At 41.4% G+C, this 21776-nt stretch overlaps 1 protein-coding gene across 4 annotated transcripts in view; it reads right to left on the bottom strand.

Annotated features, from left to right (window-relative positions):
• Positions 1–578: 578 nt before the first annotated feature.
• The window catches only part of LOC138952311 (poly [ADP-ribose] polymerase tankyrase-like), a 110104-nt gene continuing 88906 nt past the window's right edge, over positions 579–21776 (bottom strand). For all 4 annotated transcript variants that reach the window (XM_070323948.1, XM_070323950.1, XM_070323949.1 and 1 more), the window contains 13 exons: positions 21044–21288; positions 20445–20629; positions 17173–17278; positions 16585–16754; positions 15567–15705; positions 14988–15109; positions 14581–14662; positions 13856–14033; positions 13238–13345; positions 12299–12492; positions 10472–10558; positions 9538–9667; positions 579–4953 (listed from right to left, as the gene is read on the bottom strand). In XM_070323948.1, coding sequence (XP_070180049.1) covers positions 4820–4953; positions 9538–9667; positions 10472–10558; positions 12299–12492; positions 13238–13345; positions 13856–14033; positions 14581–14662; positions 14988–15109; positions 15567–15705; positions 16585–16754; positions 17173–17278; positions 20445–20629; positions 21044–21288 — 1880 coding nt within the window. In that variant the 3' untranslated portion in view covers positions 579–4819. The remainder of the gene's footprint in view (positions 4954–9537; positions 9668–10471; positions 10559–12298; positions 12493–13237; positions 13346–13855; positions 14034–14580; positions 14663–14987; positions 15110–15566; positions 15706–16584; positions 16755–17172; positions 17279–20444; positions 20630–21043; positions 21289–21776) is intronic.

The following is a 21776-nucleotide window of genomic DNA, read 5'->3' as shown; positions in this document are numbered from 1 at the left end:
TCAATTGAACTTAATTTTACAAGGATAAAGATTTACGGTTATATCTTTTCTCCCAACCTGTCCTTCAATCTAAGAAACTTTAATCAAGCACATTGCAAAGAGAGAGAGGGAGAGAGAGAGAGAGGGGGGGGGGGGGAGAGAGAGAGAGAGTGACAGAGAGAGAGAGAGAGACAGACAGAGACAGAGAAATACAGAGAGAGAGAGAGAGAGGGAGGGAGAGACAGAGACAGAGAGAGGGAGACAGAGAAATAGAGAGAGAGAAATAGAGAGAGAGGGAGGGAGAGACAGAGAGGGAGAGACAGAGAGAGGGAGACAGAGAGAGAGAGAGACAGAGAGAAATAGAGAGAGAGAAATAGAGAGAGAGGGAGGGAGAGACAGAGAGGGAGAGACAGAGAGAGGGAGACAGAGAGAGAGAGAGACAGAGAGAAATAGAGAGTTTATTAATCCTTTAACCCCTTTTGAGGCATGGAGGATAACTTCCGTTATAAAAAAACCGAAATGTTTGATCGCAGCGACATATTACAATTTAGGAACACACATACACACAGAGCACGCTTTCAAAGTAAGGGAACGCAGAATGTTGATACATGAACACGGTTTTATTCCTCCAAAACATGACAGTACGCTTTACACACATAGTCCAACACTAAACTCTACACACAGTAAGAAAAGAAGTGAACAAGAAACAGAAGTAGCATTATGTACACACAACAGTTTGATCATTCAGCGTTACAGGTAGCTGCAACTTTTTCTGGAGGATGACGTACCTGGTAAACTTGTCAGAATATTTCATAAATGTTCTTCCACTGACAGAGTGTAAAGATTTCAAACAAAATTACCTGTAGCATTGTCAAAATCAAAACAGGTGGCATTCAGGTAATAGCCTAAATAGGTGAACCAACAACAAAATCAATTTTGGGGTCATTTGAGTGTGGTAACCAAAATGATTGAAATAACAACAAAACGTGAATGCTGTCTCATTAAACTACAATCAGCGACGAAATTCTACACACGAAAGTCCTGTTCACAAGCTGAGTCGCTCCCTTTCAAACTTCTGTGCTCATCCTAGCAGGAGTAATGACAGAACATGTTATGAAGTTCTTGAACGACAAATGTTCATGCACCTTCGCTTCAACACATCTGGCTGGCATTCAACCCTCACACAAGCTTTGACATGGTGGATGAGGCAGTAACATTTCACATGAAATGAAGTTCGTGTAATACCATTTCCTTTGAGTGGGAGTGCTGACAGTGAAAGCTTTTTCGAACAGGAAAATGGTTACAATGAGGTTACAGATACTGTAAATGTAAAAATATATCTTTATATTCCAGTGACTGATGTGTACTGTTTTACATGTGCACATTTACAAAAACGCAATGAAGAAATGTGTTACAAGGACACACAGGGAAGCAGACCACACACGACACATTGACTACACGGCTTGGTCCCCTCTGGGTACAAGGTCCATTCCCTCTGTTCTACATGCTTCACCTAATGGCAGTTTGCAGCATATTTTAACCCTCTCTCTTTCACTCTATTCCTACCCACCCAGTTAATCTGTTATAATGTCTATAAAATAATAGATGTTCGGAAATCACTTTTATGGGTTTTGGAAGAGCTGCAATCCCTTGTTTTCACAGAAAAACTGAGGCAAGTCTACAATAGCACGTGCAGCTCGCATTAGTGTTTCTATGAAAAGTAAGGAAAAAGAACTCTTCCAAAACCCCATAGTTACTTCCGGAATTTGTCTCATCTTAACTGATCTTTCTTTATTTGGTGTTTAACGTCGTTTTCAACCACGAAGGTTATATCGCGACGGGGGAAGATGGGATAGAGCCACTTGTCAATTGTTTCTTGTTCACAAAAGCACATCTTAACTGATGGTTAGTCAGCTGCAAGTTCCACAAAGTACTATGAAACGAGGAAAATACAATGTAAGGGATGACTTGTATATCATTATTGGATGTGACAGATAGTGTTGGATAGCTATGATGAAGTAACCACACAAGAAACATACATCCATTGCGTCAGACTTCTCATTCAATGGTGACAAACCAAAAAATTGACTGCAGAGAAGCTTTCTTTCTTTATTTGGTGTTTAACGTCGTTTTCAACCACGAAGGTTATATCGCGACGGGGAAAGGGGGGGGAGATGGGATAGAGCCACTTGTTAATTGTTTCTTGTTCACAAAAGCACTAATCAAAAATTTGCTCCAGGGGCTTGCAACGTAGTACAATATATTACCTTACTGGGAGAATGCAAGTTTCCAGTACAAAGGACTTAACATTTCTTACATACTGCTTGACTAAAATCTTTACAAAAATTGACTATTTTCTATACAAGAAACACTTAACAAGGGTAAAAGGAGAAACAGAATCCGTAAGTCGCCTCTTACGACATGCTGGGGAGCATCGGGTAAATTCTTCTCCCTAACCCGCGGGGGGGGGGGGGGGGGGACTGCAGAGAAGCAAAAATATGAAATAGTCATTTAATCATTCAACCAACTAGATATGCCACTGCCAGTGTCACTTCAATTCTTGCGTCAAGGTCTCTTTTTTTGCAGCACAGACTTTCTAGCATACTCATACACACAGAAATCCCTGATTTGCATTATCCGCGTCCACATGAATAGATGAACTCCAGAAATAACTTTGTTGGGTTTGTATGGAATGTGAAAGAGTGAATACTCTTGCTTTTAGTGAGGCAAGCTTTCTACACATGCTCTTTACCCACGTGTTAAAGACACACCCCTCGCTAGTGACTGGCCTATAATGACGCGGGGAAGTTGGACTCCCTAACAGCGAGAGTACTCGCTCTTTCACAACCCATACATCCTGACAGTCATTTCCAAACATCGTCTAATCACACACATCAACAAGAGCACATTAAACTTGCTCCTTAATGTGAGTTTGGTTTTTGCCTCTTGACGTGGCTCTGCCAGTGTTGAGCACTCAATTGTCAAACCAAGGGCAGGTATTGATACATGGATACTGTTGTCAAAGATATTCAGAAGCAGCTGTATTACAAGTGCACTGATAATAGGAGTGAGTTTTTAACGGCGGATGTTTTTGTTTTCATTTGAACACAAGTGTAACCTGGAATTTGTTCACCATGGGGAACAAGACAATAAGTAATATGATCATAAAATGTTAGACTTTACTTGTAAAAAATCAATTGCAAAATTAATTCAGCATTGTCATCAATTTAATATTGCCAAAAAAATCATCAATGAAAATGAAAACGACAACACAGGGCACACTTCAGATATCTCATTAGCGTAAAAATCTGACAAAAACCCAGGGAATCAACTGCTCCAGAAGCATTTCCGTACCTGAAATGTTCCCTCTACTGAACGTACACCGTCCTCCACCTTTTCAAATCTGAAAAAAATCTCGGCTACAGACTGTCCTACTGCAGACACAGCTCAACTAACATCCCAATGCCTGAGAGCATTAGCACTTCTACATCAACGCAGCTCTTCACAAATAAAGCCAAGGCCTAACACTTGCTGAACAAAGGGACAAAAACAAGAACAAATTCCTTTTTTTTTCTCCTTCTCTGAAAGCACCTTACCCTGCACCCTCTCTCTCCAAACAAAGGTAATTCATTTGGATGGTCAGCTTTGCAGGTACATACAGCATACTATTTTTTTTCTCTCTCCAGAGAATGTAGATGTAAGGGAAAAGAAAGCGATGCATTAGTTCAACGGGGGTTGTAGCAGAAGTCCGGGACCACACAAAACAGCAGACGATGGCAAATAAAACACTGAGCACGATACACGAGAGATACACCAAAAGCGTTACTAAAGTACAACAGAACAGTAAACATCTACTCTGCTTATGACAATAACCACATCATTACAGGCAATACACAATATAAACAAGAGTTACACGTACTCTCAATCTCTTTCAAACCAGTCCAATACAAAAAAGAATTTGTAGAGAAACCATGCTCCCACAGCACAATGCTGACCAGAGCTGACAAAGCTTCAAGATATACAGAAGATAATTTGCTAGATGAATAGATTTCTGTAACAACAACAGTGTGATGAAGACAAGGCCAGAGACTTGTACGCAATGAATAAAGAATAACTTTGAATACTGCTTTCTGGAATTCAGGTGGAAAAAAACTTCTGATGGAATTATTACAACATCAAAAAGCATTGGTGTTATGAGGCAGAAACTATGTCAGCACTCAACCAAGGAGCATAGCTAAACGTACCTTATTTCATCTTCAATGTAAGTTTTTGTCCTGTACCACAAGCTCGATTTCTTTATCTGGACAAACGTGATGACATGTAACTAACATGTCTGGTGAGTTTTCACTCAATTCTGCAAAATTCATATTCATTGCTTTTTACTCTTCTTTCACCGACTTGCCCATGTGAACAGAAATGATGACAGTTCTAACTCTTTGTGCTAAGCACAACAAAAACAACACCTACACATAACCATTAGGACATGATTGGACCTTCAAACATAAATGTATAAAATACATCTGTTACATTGCAAAAGAAAACGGGTAATTTTCTTTGACACGACAGCAAGCCCAGAAGGCAAAATGACAAAGAATGGAAACCATGAAAAATGATGAAGAGTAACCAACGATAAGAAAATCAAGGAAGAACCATCCAATTTACCAACTATAAACCACAACGAAGTGTTGAACTCTGGTGCATCATCAGTCTTATGTACAATTTCACTGCCACTGGGGGTGGGGTGGGGGAGAGAGTCTGGCTATGTGTAATTACCACAACACTGGGCCCACATTTGCTGCTTTCTTTCTCTGCTGCCAAAACAGGAAGACTCTAGGCGGCCTCACCCGTCAAACATGATCATGTAGCGGACACAGATCTGCTTGGGGTTGTGGATGACGTACTCGTTGTGCTGCATCAGCGACACCCGGCCCTCGTACTTGATGTGTTTCAGCTGGCCCAGCGGCATGAAGGTGCCTGGAGGGGAACATGACAGCGTCAGCAACAAACAATACATACACAGCAACAAAACACACATACATCATTAACACAATAAAACACACACTCTCAGAACAACAAACTGAACAAAAGGACCACACCCTACTTCTTGTTGGCATTTCAGGATGAAATTCATCTTAAAACATTAAATACGAACTTGACCCTTTTGCCCCCAATCACAGTTGCCCAACTCAACATTAATATGCATATGTTCAAATTAATGTTCACTATTTGATCTCTGAGCGACTCCAATAAAACACTGGAGAAAGATCAAGCCTGAGAATCAATTAACTTGCAATGTTTAAGCCAGACTGAACATGTGTAAAGCATGTGTAAAGCCGTTGCATCTTTGCAACACGTGAATGATGAATTCTACAGTCAACCTTTGCGACCACCTGACCACCCAAAAGGATCTCTAACAATGTTCCCGCCGATGTAATACACCTACCCATTACGACCACCTGTGTTGAGAGAACACTTGAAGTCCCTTTGGTGAGCATTATAGACAGGTTCAACAGTATGACCAATCCCCCCCCCCCCCCCCGTCCTGTGGTTAGTGGTTGAGACACTTGAAGGTGGTCCCTTTGGTGAGCATTATAGACAGGTTCAACAGTATGACCAATCCCCCCCCCCCCCCCCCCGTGGTTGAGAGAACACTTGAAGGTGGTCCCTTTGGTGAGCCTTATAGACATGTTCAACAGTATGACCAATCCCCCCCCCCCCGGTCCTGTGGTTAGTGGTTGAGAGAACACTTGAAGGTGGTCCCTTTGGTGAGCATTATAGACAGGTTCAACAGTATGACCAATCCCTCCCCCCCCCCCCCCCTGGTTATTTTTTTTTTTTTTTTCTTTTTTTTTTTTTCTCTTCTTTCTTTTATCTTTTTTTTTTGAATCTCAGTTGCATGCAGGCTGCTTCAACCCTTTCTTTTTTGCCTTTTTTTTTGTTTTTTTTTGTTTTTTTTTTGTTTTTGGTTGTTGTTGTTGGCGGGGAGCATCCTTCTTCATTGATTTTTTTTTTTTAAGTAATGTTTTTACTATAACATTAACATTACTATATCTAAATGTATTTTAAGCAACTTTTCTATATAACAATTCCCTCTCAAAAATGCATACAATATCCAGAGGGGAGCCATATCTATAAATACCAACACACATTTTGGCTATCACAATCAAATAATTCACATAACTTATTAGTGCCTTGGAACTTTGTGAATTTTCAAATACGCCCAAAAAAACTTCCTTTACGGTAATTTTAATAATCATATTATATTTACAATTCACTTTATCCTCAACGCATTTTCAAATGGACATAATTTTCGGGCAAAAGTAAAAAAAATGTTCAATATAATCAATTTCGTTCTCACAGTGAGTACAGCAATTACTCACGGAAATGCCTATTTTATACAATAAAATATTTGTGGGGTAAATATTGTGCAATATTTTCCAATGCAGCATTCGCAATCTTGTTTCAGTGGTTACTTTGTTTACCATTAACCATTGCTCTTTTCCCGGCCTGAAATCAAATTTATGTTCCCAAAATTTAACTACAACCGGCTCCACATATTTTTCCTTTATAATTAATTTGCGAAATTGACAAGGCTTACTCAGGTTCTTTAAATCGTTGAATCCACATACATTTCCATTTGCAGAGCGTAGTGTTGCTGCTTTAACTGCTGTACAAATCACCCTATATTCAAAGAATCTTGTGGGCTTACATCCAACCTTCTGCTGCATAATATTAAAGGGCACAATCTCATTACCAACATATACATCCTTTACTCGACAAACGCCTGCTTTAATCCAGTCGCTAAAAAACAGGGTTTGGCCGCAATAGATTATATCCTTGCTGTTCCATAAACACGTATCTCTTAATAACATGTCTCCACCTACTGCTCTCTGAATCATGTCCTTATTTTTCAACCAACAAATTAAAACTTGTTTCCAAAATACATTTTTAATTAATCCCAATCCTTTAAAATTTTTTACCGTGGTGTTAGATTGGAAGCAACACAACCTTTCACCAAGCTTCGAGAACATATGTATCGGTATTTGTTTCCAACTTTCCTGCTTTTCGTTCAATAAATTTGCCGCCCAGGACAACAAACAAGAGGACTGCATATCAATGACATCAATCATTTTTAAACCCCCATCAGGAAACTCTTGACACATCACTTTTCTTTTAACTTTCTCAAATGCCTTAGTGTTTGAAAATCGTTTTTTCCAAATAAATCTGTAAAACATAGTATTTATCTCAGTCAATACCTTTTCGGGTATTACCAGTGCTTGCAACGGATAAATAATCTGCGATAACAAAAGAGATTTCACAATGCATATTTTCCCCATGATACTACAATTTCGTTTAAACCATTTTACAATGTTGCGTCGTATATTTTCAATACGGCTTGTCCAGTTTTCTTCAATCTCAGAGACCGATGAGGAGCTACTGAAATAAATTCCCAAAATCTTCACTTTTGTAGTCCACCTTAACCCGCACTCATTTTCATTACCATATTTATTACTGCCCAAGGCCATGATTTCAGTTTTTTGTCTATTCATTGCCAAACCAGAGAATTTGGAAAAATAGGTAACAAGGGTTAATGCGTTTTTTAACTCATCCATATCGTTCAGAAATAGGGTCACATCATCAGCATATAATAATATCTTAAAGAACATATCATAATTATCATTAATTTCTTTTGGCAGAGGCAGACCCTTAATTGAACCATCATTTCAAATTTTCAAGGCCAACAATTCTAATGCAAGGATGAAGGCCATCGGTGAAAAAGAACAGCCCTGTCTGATACCTGCGTTCAATTCAATACATTCCGATAACCAGCCCATAAAATTGATACAACTTTCCGATTTATACAATAGAATCTCTACCCATCTTACAAAGACGGCACCAAAATTAAATCGTTTAAATGCATACACAATATACTCTTTGGAAATCGTGTCAAATGCAGCTTTATAGTCCAGTGCTACAAGGAACCCAGGTTTATTATATTCGTTTACATACGATACTAAATCGTCTATTTGCCGGATCGCTGAACTAATGGTTCGACCCTTCAGAAAACCATACTGATCTTCACCAATAATATCTAAAATAACTTTAGATAGGCGAACTGAAAGAGTCTTCGCCAATATTTTATAATCAGTGTTTAATAGTGAAATCGGTCGCCAATTATTAAGGTCGTCCCTTGGTAATTGTTTACCCTTATGAATTAATATCATTATTGCCCGTTTTTGTGTGACGGTTAATTCTCCCTTTAAAAAAGATGCATGAAAGGAATTCAATACCATGTGTTTTATTTTACACCAGAAGAACTTCATAAAGGAGGTTGTAATACCATCACATCCAGGGGAGGAACCGTTTTTCATATTTTTTAAGGATGTCGACAATTCTGTTAAAGTGATCGGACTATCAATTCCAGTCTTCTGCTGTTCTGTTAATTGAGGAACTTCAACACCATCCAAAAACTGTTCAACCAAATTTTCATCAAACTCAATATTTTTTTCGTATCTCCTTCTAAAAAACTGGACTTGTTCAGTCAAAATATCATCCTGATTTGTTATCACCTGACCATCTGCTTTAGCAATACGATCCATAATTTTCGCGTTCGAGTGTGTTTTTTCCATATTGAGAAAATACTTTGTATTTTTTTCTCCTTCTTCAATAAATTTAATTCGGGACCTAGTTTGGGCTCCCTTAGCTTCCTGTATTGAATAAATTTCCAGTTCAGCTTTTACTTTATCTTTTTCCATCAACAATTCGTTATTATCTTGATCTAAAACAAGGGCTTTGTCAATCCTATTCAAATTTTCCAACAATTCCCCATGTCTATTAAACTTACATCTATTTTTTTCCTTACTGTACCGAATACAAAATTCTCTTATTTTAATCTTACACAAGTCCCATTTTACGTGATCCTCCCTTATTTCATCTTGTATCTCAAATTCTTCCAACATCAAATTCAATTCATCAACAAAGATATGATCCTTTAACAAACTATCATTAAATTTCCAATATGATGGACCACGCTGAAATGAACATAATTTATATGTTATGTTAACCGACCTATGGTCGGATTGTGCAACGGAACATATATTACAGTCTCTAATATTATTTAGCACAGAGTCGGAAACAAAAATGTAATCCAATCTGCGAGCAATGAAAGGATTTTTTCTTGACCACGTAAATTCCCTTTCCTGTGGCCAGAATAACCTCCACATATCATTTAACTCACTATTTTCCAAGAACTTTTTAAAGCGATTAACATCCCCCACATTATGTTTTTCTCCACTAATAATGTCTTCTTCATTATCAATTACACAGTTAAAATCTCCACACACTATGTAGTTCAACATATTCAGCGACTGAATGTGCTTTTCCAACTTTTCAAAAAAAAGATATTTGTCTTTACCAATCGTTGGAGCATATACATTCGAGATACAAACGTCCTCATTCTGCAGAGAAATTCGTACCGTCAAAATCCTGCTATTTCGATAAATACACGTCACAGGATACTGAAAACTCTTTTTAATAGGTTAGTTGTTGAGAACTGACCGTAAGGCAGCACGATGTCAAAGTCGGGGTCTGGCACCATCTTGCCGAGGATCTTGAGACTGTGCACGTCCTCGTCGTGGTGATCCTCCTCGTCGTGACTGAAGTCTTCCAGCGAGTTGCCCAGGGCAACCTGACACACGTACACACACCAGTCATGTTGTGCGTGTAAAGCCTGCTATTAATTGTGTGAAGTCTATTTCACAAAGCTTGCTGCCCGAAGCTTTGGCACTGATTTTTGTTATAAAAAGACTTGGCAAAGTCAACTTTGGGCTAAATTCAGGAAGGCCTTAAGCTATAAGGTAAGCTCAAGACTAAATACAATCTTTGGGCTAAATTCAGGAAGGCCTTAAGCTATAAGGTAAGCTCAAGACTAAATACAATCTTTGGGCTAAATTCAGGAAGGCCTTAAGCTATAAGGTAAGCTCAAGACTAAATACAATCTTTGGGCTAAATTCAGGAAGGCCTTAAGCTATAAGGTAAGCTCAAGACTAAATACAATCTTTGGGCTAAATTCAGGAAGGCCTTAAGCTATAAGGTAAGCTCAAGACTAAATACAATCTTTGGGCTAAATTCAGGAAGGCCTTAAGCTATAAGGTAAGCTCAAGACTAAATACAATCTTTGGGCTAAATTCAGGAAGGCCTTAAGCTATAAGGTAAGCTCAAGACTAAATACAATCTTTGGGCTAAATTCAGGAAGGCCTTAAGCTATAAGGTAAGCTCAAGACTAAATACAATCTTTGATAAAAAGCCATGATTCATTTGTGATAAAATAATCAAAACTCTGTCAAGAATGACCCAAGCTGCTTCACTGATTAAAATACAACTCATGTGTGCCATATGCCCTACCAGCAACAAAGCCAGGATGTGCGAAATACAGAACTAATTCCTGCAGAATAATGCAAGAAAATAAGAGAGGCGAGGAGAGAAAAGTTACCTGGCAGAGCAGCATGACCTTACAGCTGCCGATGGCATTGTAGCAGTAGTTGCGACTCTTGGTGAAGCAGTCAGCGAAGTACACACCCTGCAATCAACACAACATGCACTCAATACACTCTGTGTGTGTGTGTGTGTGTGTGTGTGTGTGTGTGTGTGTGTGTGTGTGTGTGTGTGTGTGTGTGTGTGTTGCCATGAATCACAGCCATGAATCACAGAGAAAGAGAGAGAGAGAGAGAGAGAGAGAGAGAGAGAGAGAGAGAGAGAGAGAGAGAAAGAAAGAGGAAGGGTGCAAGAGAGAGAGAGAGAGAGGGAGTGGAGGGCTTTACAATTTTTAACATGACCACATCCAGCTGCAAGCTTCTCAGCATTATGAACACTTTCTGTAACATTAAGGTGATTGCATTTGTAACCACAATTAGACCAATATTAAGCATGACTCAGTTCAAAATCCCCCCCCCCCTTCCCCCTCAAACACACACCTCCTCTGTATCCACAAACACATCCCCGGTGACTCCTCTGTACATGAACACACACACATCACCCATATCACCAATGTACCTCTCCTTTGCACACACACATGTACCTCTCCTTTGCACACACACATGTACCTCTCCTTTGCACACACACACACATGTACCTCTCCTTTGCACACACACCCATGTACCTCTCCTTTGCACACACACATGTACCTCTCCTTTGCACACACACACATGTACCTCTCCTTTGCACACACACACACATGTACCTCTCCTTTGCACACACACACATATACCTCTCCTTTGCACACACACACATATACCTCTCCTTTGCACACACACACATATACCTCTCCTTTGCACACACACATGTACCTCTCCTTTGCACACACACATGTACCTCTCCTTTGCACACACACACATGTACCTCTCCTTTGCACACACACACACATGTACCTCTCCTTTGCACACACACACATGTACCTCTCCTTTGCACACACACACATATACCTCTCCTTTGCACACACACACACATGTACCTCTACTTTGCACACACACACATGTACCTCTCCTTTGCACACACACATGTACCTCTCCTTTGCACACACACACACATGTACCTCTCCTTTGCACACACACACACATGTACCTCTCCTTTGCACACACACATGTACCTCTCCTTTGCACACACACATCACCCATGTACCTCTCCTTTGCACACACACACACATCACCCATGTACCTCTCCTTTGCAAACACACACACATCACCCGTGTACCTCTCCTTTGCACACACACATCACCCATGTACCTCTCCTTTGCAAACACACACACATGTACCTCTCCTTTGCACACACACACACACATGTACCTCTCCTATGCACACACATCACCCATGTACCTCTTCTTTGCACACACACACACACATCACCCGTGTACCTCTCCTTTGCACACACACATCACCCATGTACCTCTCCTTTGCACACACACATGTACCTCTCCTTTGCACACACATCACCCATATACCTCTCCTTTGCACACACATCACCCATATACCTCTCCTTTGCACACACATCACCCATGTACCTCTCCTTTGCATACACACACACACCCATGTACCTCTCCTTTGCATACACACACACATCACCCATGTACCTCTCCTTTGCACACACACACACCCGTGTACCTCTCCTTTGCACACACACACATCACCCATATACCTCTCCTTTGCACACACACACATCACCCATATACCTCTCCTTTGCTTGCATACACACACACACAAACTACTTCTGTACCTCTCATCTCTGCACACACACACACACACACGTAATGCACATTGCAACCAACCTCTCCAAACAGATTGCCTGTCTTGGGAGCGTCGGGCGGGGAGACGAGCAGCCCCCTGTGCAGGATGGAGACGATGTTGGCCATGGACGTGCCGTGCCACAGCAGGCGGTTGTTGTGAAGTCCCAACTCCTTCAGGCCCTCTGCTTCACCTGCCCGCCCCACCTTGTACACTGCGTTCACCTTGCACCCGTGACCTGCGTTAAGCACAAACCAAAATGATTGCTACCACCATCTTAGGGACATTCGAAGACAAGTCACAGAAACATTTTCTTTGTTTTGTCGTCTCTTGTTTGTCCATTTTAAAGGCCGTTAGGTGAAGATTCTTGCACCAGTGACCTGTGTACCGACAAATCCAAATGATTGCTACAACCATCTTGGGTCATTCAAACGTCACAGTAACTGTTCTTTATTCTTGTTGTCGTCTCTTGTTAGTGCACTTTTAAGGCTGTTAGGTCGAGGTTCTTGTGAACGTGTTGTTTTGTCGTGAATCAAACGTTCCAAAACAGTTCTTGTTTTTTTATTTCAGTGTATGCACAGTGAAGGTATTTGTTATCAGGTCAAGAACTTTTGTCTGCGGGTGGTTCTTTGGCTTTGCTGCTTGTTTTTTGCCCCCATCCTTTACAGATGTGGTATTCACTGTTCAAAAGACAATTAAAATAAGAATATGAAAAATGTGTTTGAATAATTTTTGTTTAATCCCAGTGCATTCTGTACACTGCCCGAGATCTATGCAAGATTTTTATAGAACAGGAAATAGAGACGAGAAGAACAAGATAACAATGAAATGTACTCACCAGAAGCATGGAAAAATAAAAAACAAACAAGTTCTAACTGACACAAGTTGCTTGTTTTTATTTTTATTGTCATGTTTCTGGTGAGTACATTTTCATTTTTACTTTGTTCTTGTAAGATTTTAAGTTTTGCAGGTGAGGAACCTACCTGAAGCATTGATGTACGTCAGGATGTATTGCGTCTCATGCTCGTTCTCATTCAGAGGCTGAATCTTGCAACCAATGCCCCGGTAAATGTAATCCAGCGGGTTCATCTCTGCAAAACAGTTACATGTGAAACAACTTGTCTTGAGAATTGGCAGTAAAGTACGGACACATTCACCGTCACAGATTCCAGCTATACAAATTGCGCAAGCCAAACAGATGTGCCAAGTTTTAATGGTAACTCAGAAGGTAAGCCTAACGAAAGAGGGAGAATAAGGAGATAAACACACAAATGTGGAGGAAGAAATATAGTGAAACCCCTTTTAACAACTTGACCCTTCCTTCCCCAGGACATGGAAAGTATGGGAGCTCGAACGGGAGTTTTTGGGAAAAGAAAAAAAAGGGATATAATATAGGCTGTAAGCCTTTCGTTGTTTGCTTCTGATAATTCTCCTTGTGATGATTTAGCAGAGAATGTGTATCCTTCTTCTTCGTTCATGTGCTAAAATTCCCACAATCACACATGTTTTTGCACGAGTGGGTTTTTACGTGTATGGCCATTTTTACACCGCCATTCAGGCAGCCATACGCCGCTTTCGGGGGAAATTTGTATCAAACGTACCCGCCAGCCTGCGCTGCGTTCCCAGCAGAATCCTGCTGGCCACCTCCATGTCGATGAGGTCGGACAGGAGGCGGAAGTGTTCCTTCAGCACCTTCTTGTCCCTCACTGGGCGGATCGCCTCGTACTCGAACCCCCCAACTGGCACCAGCTGGTAGAACTCGTTGGTCAAAGTTGCAATCTGGGGACAAGTTGAAGCAGTGAAAATAAGTAGATGAAACTTTGCTGACAAGAAAACTCCATCCAAATCATAAGCAAAACTCCAAGATAAGTCGTGTGTATTAATAGACAATGTTCGGAAATACCTGTCAAGTTTTATGTGTTGTGGAAGAGTTGATTACCCTTGATTCCACAGAAACACTGACGCACGCCTTCAATGTCACATGTAGCTTTCCTCACTGTTTCTATGAAAAAGCCAGGAAAAACAAGGGAAAGCAACTCTTCTGCAACCAATAATACCTGACAGAATTACTCCCGAATTTGTCTATTCCACGCCAAATAAAACAAGTTTTGTACAAATGCAACTTTGAGCAATCAGATGACTGTGCTGCTGATTGCTAGGTAGATCGAGCGACTGAATTTATATTATCAGTTGTTAAAAGTGACCTGCAACAACATTTTTTTTACTTCTGTTGCATGCAACTCTTCTCGGATCATTTTGTTCATGATTCGCTCATTTATTCTGCCCGCTACATGTGAATAGTATGAGAAAGAAAAGTCAAACTGACCTTTTCACAGTTGGCCTGGTACTGGTCGTGAGGTGTTGTGGTCAGGTTCTTTTGCTGCAGGTCCACTGTTGCTATCAGCTGTCTGTGAAACACAGTCAACAAGAAAACAGTCAACAAGAAAGCACAGTCAACAAAAAACCCACTGTCAACTTGTGCACATCTGAACATGGTATCCGTTATTAACAAGTGGCTTGTACACACACCCACACACAAACAGATTCCCGGGATGCCCAACCCAAACACGCATGTAAAACAGCTAGGCAAACATATACACAGGCACCAATTCATACATTTACTCTCACAAACTTCTCGACTTTGCAGCGACACACTCTCCATAATTCCAAAAGATGAAAATACACACATAAACTCCTGACATGCGTGTTTGCATACTGTGTTTTGGGACTCACTCTAGTTCTAACAAGACGTCCTTGGCTTTGTCCAGGTTGCATCGACTGATCCGACCAAACGGCAAAACATCTTCATCCAAGCCTTTTGACTTGGCCGCGGCTTGAAGCATGTTGACGCTCGTCTGCAAAACACAACAAACAAGCTTACATCTTCTCTGGCACACGACGTGCACTAGTGTGTGTTACATGCTATCTGAGGCATGCTAATCTATAAACACTCTGATCAAGTTGTTGGAAGAATGTGTGCAAAAGCCTGATTTATAGTTTTATGTCAACAATTTCCACAAAAATGTCAGAGAACAAGCGTAAATATCACCAAAAGTAAATGAAAAGAAGCAGAAACAGCAGTAACACTGTCAGCTTATTTATGTTTTTAATTTTATTAATTGACATATCATTTTGTCACCTTAATATTTCATTTATGTATGCAGAATTCTTTCCTGAAGTATGCAATTTGTAACACATTAATTCTCTGTAAAGCGCTCCGAACTTTAACAGAATGTGTGCCATATGAACACCCTCATTATCATTAAATAAAATAGTTTTTCTGCGGTATCTATGTGGTGAGAAAGTTGTTACCAGTTCTTGGAGCAGGTCCTGCACAGCAGGGTTGAGTTTGGAGGGCAGGGATGACTTGAGCTCAAACTTCACCTCCTTGTTTCGCTTTGGTGTCTCAAAGTTGGGCATCAGGCGGTACTTCTTGGGATGTTCCTTGAACCTAAAACAGTTCACACATTGCATTCTTTAAAACTGGTTTTTTTTTTTAAACTAAAACAAAAATGTATGTACTTCTTCGCATGTTCTTTGAACTTAAAGCAGTTAACAAATCATATTCTAAAGAAAAGTTTCTTTTTTTCCTTGTTTGTGTGTGTGTGTGTGTGTGTGTGTGTGTGTGTGTGTGTGTGTGTGTGTGTGTGTGTGTGTGAAAATCAGACCCGCTTCTATCTATTTACTCACAATGTGAAAGTCCAGGCAAAGACTAAAGCAGCTGACAGACAGTTGCTAATGAAGCAGAAAAAGCCAAGGGAGAAAACATGGAGAACATAAGAAGAGAGGATGTGAAGGAGGAATAACTAGACAAAGAAAAAGAGACACAAAAAAAGGAATGAGCAATAATTTGGACATTGTGGACAAGTATTCTCCATGCTCTCCTTCATTTATCATGCTTCATTCCAATAGGGGGGTTGATTAAGTGCTTTGGACGATGCAGTCTGGGTCACTCAGTAACACAAGACATACTGGTACTGTACAGTGGAACCTGTCTACAACGACCAGCGAAGGGAACAACCAAAAGAGGTCGTTTAAGACAGGTTGTTGCTAAACGGAAAGGTCAATGATATAAAAATAAAATCTCGTGGGGGATCCTTTGGGGTGGTCTTAACGGGCAGGTGGTCGTGATCGGGAGGTGATCGTCACGGCAGGTGGTCGTGATCGGGAGGTGGTCGTCAAGGCAGGTGGTCGTGATCGGGAGGTGGTCGTCAAGGCAGGTGGTCGTGATGTGGTCGTCAAGGCAGGTGATCGTGATCGGGAGGTGGTCGTCAAGGCAGGTTCGACTGTACTGACAAGCTAACAAAGCTATTATTTACAAGTGACATACTTGTCCAAGTGGTTCCAGTCGTTGGCGGTTTTCTGGCGGAAGACTTTGCAGAACTCCTTGACGGCATCCTCTGCGTTGGGGAAGGGTGTGTGCTGCCACTGGCCGCGGTCACCGATACGTCCCCACCGCGTGAACAGCACGTACATGTCCTTGGCCTTCTGTCGCACAATCTGTAGCGCACACGCAGGGAGGATTTGTAGTTCACAATATTATGCTCAAGAGTAACAACCTTTATTCATGAAGAAGTTAATAGAACAAAAATGTCCTTGCTTTCTGTTGTACAATTTGTTCTACACACATACCCACTCACACAGATGATGGCCATTTTGTATTCTGAATGCTCAGGAACAACATCCTTTTACAATGAATTTGTTTGTACTGTGCATTTTTTTCTTTTCTTTAAAAAGACTATTACACTGTAAAAAAAATTTAAAAAAATAAATAAAGGGCCACAATTTTTAAAGGTACTTATGCCATAGACAAACTGTTTATCAAGGGTTGAAAATTACAACCACACCAGTAAATGTAACTGATAACCGATTCCTTGACAGCGCAAGTATGTACTGTAACAAAGACAAAGAGACTCACCTGTAGTTTGTAGAAGTTGTACATGCCCCAGGGCCCCGCTGCCACATCCACTTTCTGCAGGGTGATGTCATACGCTGTGCTCTTTGCCTCGTCACAGTACACCTCCCTGTAACCATCAGTACATCATAGCTAACACCACCACACATGATCACAGTACACCTCCATGTAACCATCAGTACATCATAGCTAACACCACCACACACGATCACAGTACACCTCCATGTAACCATCAGTACATCATAGCTAACACCACCACACACGATCACAGTACACCTCCATGTAACCATCAGTACATCATAGCTAATACCACCACACACGATCACAGTACACCTCCATGTAACCATCAGTACATCATAGCTAACACCACCACACACGATCACAGTACACCTCCATGTAACCATCAGTACATCATAGCTAACACCACCACACACGATCACAGTACACCTCCATGTAACCATCAGTACATCATAGCTAACACCACCACACACGATCACAGTACACCTCCATGTAACCATCAGTACATCATAGCTAATGCCACCTCACACGATCACAGTACACCTCCATGTAACCATCAGTACATCATAGCTAACAACACCACACACGATCACAGTACACCTCCATGTAACCATCAGTACATCATAGCTAACACCACCACACACGATCACAGTACACCTCCATGTAACCATCAGTACATCATAGCTAACACCACCACATTCGATCACAGTACACCTCCATGTAACCATCAGTACATCATAGCTAACACCACCACACGCACGATCACAGTACACCTCCATGTAACCATCAGTACATCATAGCTAACACCACCACACACGATCACAGTACACCTCCATGTAACCATCAGTACATCATAGCTAACACCACCACACACGATCACAGTACACCTCCATGTAACCATCAGTACATCATAGCTAACACCACCACATTCGATCACAGTACACCTCCATGTAACCATCAGTACATCCTAGCTAACACCACCACACACGATCACAGTACACCTCCATGTAACCATCAGTACATCATAGCTAACAACACCACACACGATCACAGTACACCTCCATGTAACCATCAGTACATCATAGCTAACACCACCACACACGATCACAGTACACCTCCATGTAACCATCAGTACATCATAGCTAACACCACCACATTCGATCACAGTACACCTCCATGTAACCATCAGTACATCATAGCTAACACCACCACAAACGATCACAGTACACCTCCATGTAACCATCAGTACATCATAGTTAAGACCACCACACACGATCACAGTACACCTGCCTGCAACCATCAGTACATCATAGCTAACACCACCACACACGATCACAGTACACCTGCCTGCAACCATCAGTACATCATAGCTACCACCACCACACACGATCACAGTACACCTGCCTGCAACCATCAGTACATCATAGCTAACACCACCACATTCGATCACAGTACACCTCCATGTAACCATCAGTACATCATAGCTAACACCACCACACACGATCACAGTACACCTCCATGTAACCATCAGTACATCATAGCTAACAACACCACATTCGATCACAGTACACCTCCATGTAACCATCAGTACATCCTAGCTAACAACACCACACATGATCACAGTACACCTCCATGTAACAATCAGTACATCATAGCTAACAACACCACACACGATCACAGTACACCTCCATGTAACCATCAGTACATCATAGCTACCACCACCACACACGATCACAGTACACCTCCATGTAACCATCAGTACATCATAGCTAACAACACCACACACGATCACAGTACACCTCCATGTAACCATCAGTACATCATAGCTAACACCACCACACACGATCACAGTACACCTCCATGTAACCATCAGTACATCATAGCTAACAACACCACACATGATCACAGTACACCTCCATGTAACCATCAGTACATCATAGCTAACAACACCACACAATATGACCTGTAAGCATCAGTACATCATAGCTAAGAACACCACACAAGACCACTATACTTTATTTGTTTTTTTTGTGGCCAAAATGACACTTTACACAGATTGATACAGCCATTCTGAGACCGCACTAGCTGTGTCAAATGTAATATTTTTCTTTATTTGGGTTCTCCTTTCATTGTTTAGTCACACCCACCGATTGCCGTTACTTTTGACAACGAAAAACTACTCTTTCTACCACCAGATTACTCTTTTTGGCTGGGCTCATTACTCCTTGTATGTCATTGATTTTCTCAAACTGTGAAGTCAATCAAAATGACCCCAGAACACAGCACTGGGAAACTACACTGATTGAAAAGATCTAGGATGATGAAAGCAAAATATGTCATGTGGTCACACGAAGATGACCAACAGTGGTTCCTGCAACGTAAAAGATCCAGATCCAGAACTCAAGAAATCAGCCTCGCACATAACCAGCGCTCCACCATTAATCTAATCAAGCGTTTGCTGAATGAGCATAGAGTTTATTTGGAGGTAGAGGGCTTTTCCAAAGACTTGTAATAGCATGACTTAAATCTGCCTAGTTCTGCTTAGCTGTACTGCCTGGTGCCGAAGGTTCCTGACCTTGATTTCAGGAGGAGCAGACTCTCCAATGTCTCATCCGACAAAGCTCGGCGAGAGCAAAAATACGGATTGGATTTATATCGGGACGAAATGAGAAAAATCGTTCTTTCGGTTTCTTAAAAATCGTATTTCCATCGCGGAAAGCGTAGTGGCGTAGTTTGGAATAAAAATCGTAGTAAATTACGCCCAAATCGTAAGGGTAGGCAGGTCTGTAAACCTCATCTCACAGACAGACAGACAGTGACCGACTTACCCAGTAAACTTCATCTCACAGACAGTGACCGACTTACCCAGTAAACCTCATCTCACAGACAGTGACCGATTTACCCAGTAAACCTCATCTCACAGACAGTGACCGACTTACCCAGTAAACCTCATCTCACAGACAGTGACCGACTTACCCAGTAAACCTCATCTCACAGACAGTGACCGACTTACCCAGTAAACCTCATCTCACAGACAGTGACCGACTTACCCAGTAAACCTCATCTCACAGACAGTGACCGACTTACCCAGTAAACCTCATCTCACAGACAGTGACCGACTTACCCAGTAAACCTCATCCCACAGACAGTGACCGATTTACCCAGTAAACCTCATCTCACAGACAGTGACCGACTTACCCAGTAAACCTCATCTCACAGACAGACAGACCAAGACTGACAGACAGTGACCGACTTACCCAGTAATCCTCATCTCACAGTTGCAGTCCACTTTCGGCCTGGCGTTGGCCGGCTCCCCCTCAGCGCCCTTGTCCAGGTTGGTGAGAAAGTCCTCGGCATCTCTGGCAAAGTCGATCTTGGCCCCGTCCGCCAGCAAGCCATCGGCCACCGTGAAGTCCGTGTAGGACGGCTTCTCGCCGCTTGTCTGTGCAAACAAAGTCTTGTAGGGGTCAGGGTTAGTTGGATATTTCTAAGTCAGTACTAACAGCTATGGCTTCAATCAAAATTTTTCAATCAGACCTGCCAACCCCTGTAAAGCCTCTAATGTAACAAATAAGAATTTTTTTAAAGAATTTTCAGCATAGCAAATGGTGTTTAAGTGTAGCATTGTCTAAAATGTATTCACAAATCCGCATTTAGGCTATCGGGCGCAAGAATATACATTTAAAAAAAAAGTTAATTTAAAAAGCAGGAACATAATAATGCCCATTTGAGAGTGTCTGCAGTGCCACTTTTCTACTATTATTACATTGCAGAGCCTTACAGATTCGCAATGCCTCTCTAAGTTCTCTCCCTGCATCTTATCACCATTTTATTTTTTGCTCACTCTCTCGCTCACATTGCGTTGCAGAGCCTCATAGATCCGTAACGCCCCTCTCATGAGTGCAGAGTCCTTGGGCAGTTCTCCCTTCATGTCCGGCTTGCTAGGGTTACCCTTGGCTGCTATGAGCAGCTTGATGATCTCGCCGTTGTCGAAGGATCCGTACTCCAGGGAGAAGACAGCGTGGTGGAACGCCGTCATGCCTTGAGGGTCTGCGATGTCAATGTCCAGGGAGCTCTTCACCGATACCTCTGGCAAGTCCCCTGCACACAATGGCATATCAACGTCGTTATGGAATTTTTGAGTAACTCATTTTAGACAGCTTTTCCGCTGAAGGCCAAAACTGATTATCTTTAATAGTGTTTATATTTGTACCTGGTAAGGAGAGAAAGATAAAAGAATGTTAAATCATGTATTGTCCATCGTATTGGAGAAAAATATTTCTCATGGAGAATGATTTACTTAGTCTAAAGCATAAACAAGAAGAGCAAACGCTCGATCGAGTCACTTTCGCAGTTCTGAATATTATATGAGGCATCAGATGGACAGGAAGAAATTGCTATTCACAACACAATGAGTCACGTTCACATAAAATTTGAGCCCGGTCACTTTTATAGTTTCCGAGAAAAGCCCAACGTTAAGTTGTGTGTTGCCGAACAGAAAAGGCTAGTTATCTCCCTTGTTTTTCTGATAACGTTCGTAAAAGGCTACAGATGTAAATACTTTGATGTAAAGAATAATCCTACAAAGT

Source organism: Littorina saxatilis, linkage group LG17 (assembly GCF_037325665.1).
Source record: "Littorina saxatilis isolate snail1 linkage group LG17, US_GU_Lsax_2.0, whole genome shotgun sequence".
Classification (NCBI taxonomy): Eukaryota; Metazoa; Mollusca; class Gastropoda; order Littorinimorpha; family Littorinidae; genus Littorina; species Littorina saxatilis.
This window is presented reverse-complemented; position numbering and strand designations above follow the sequence as displayed.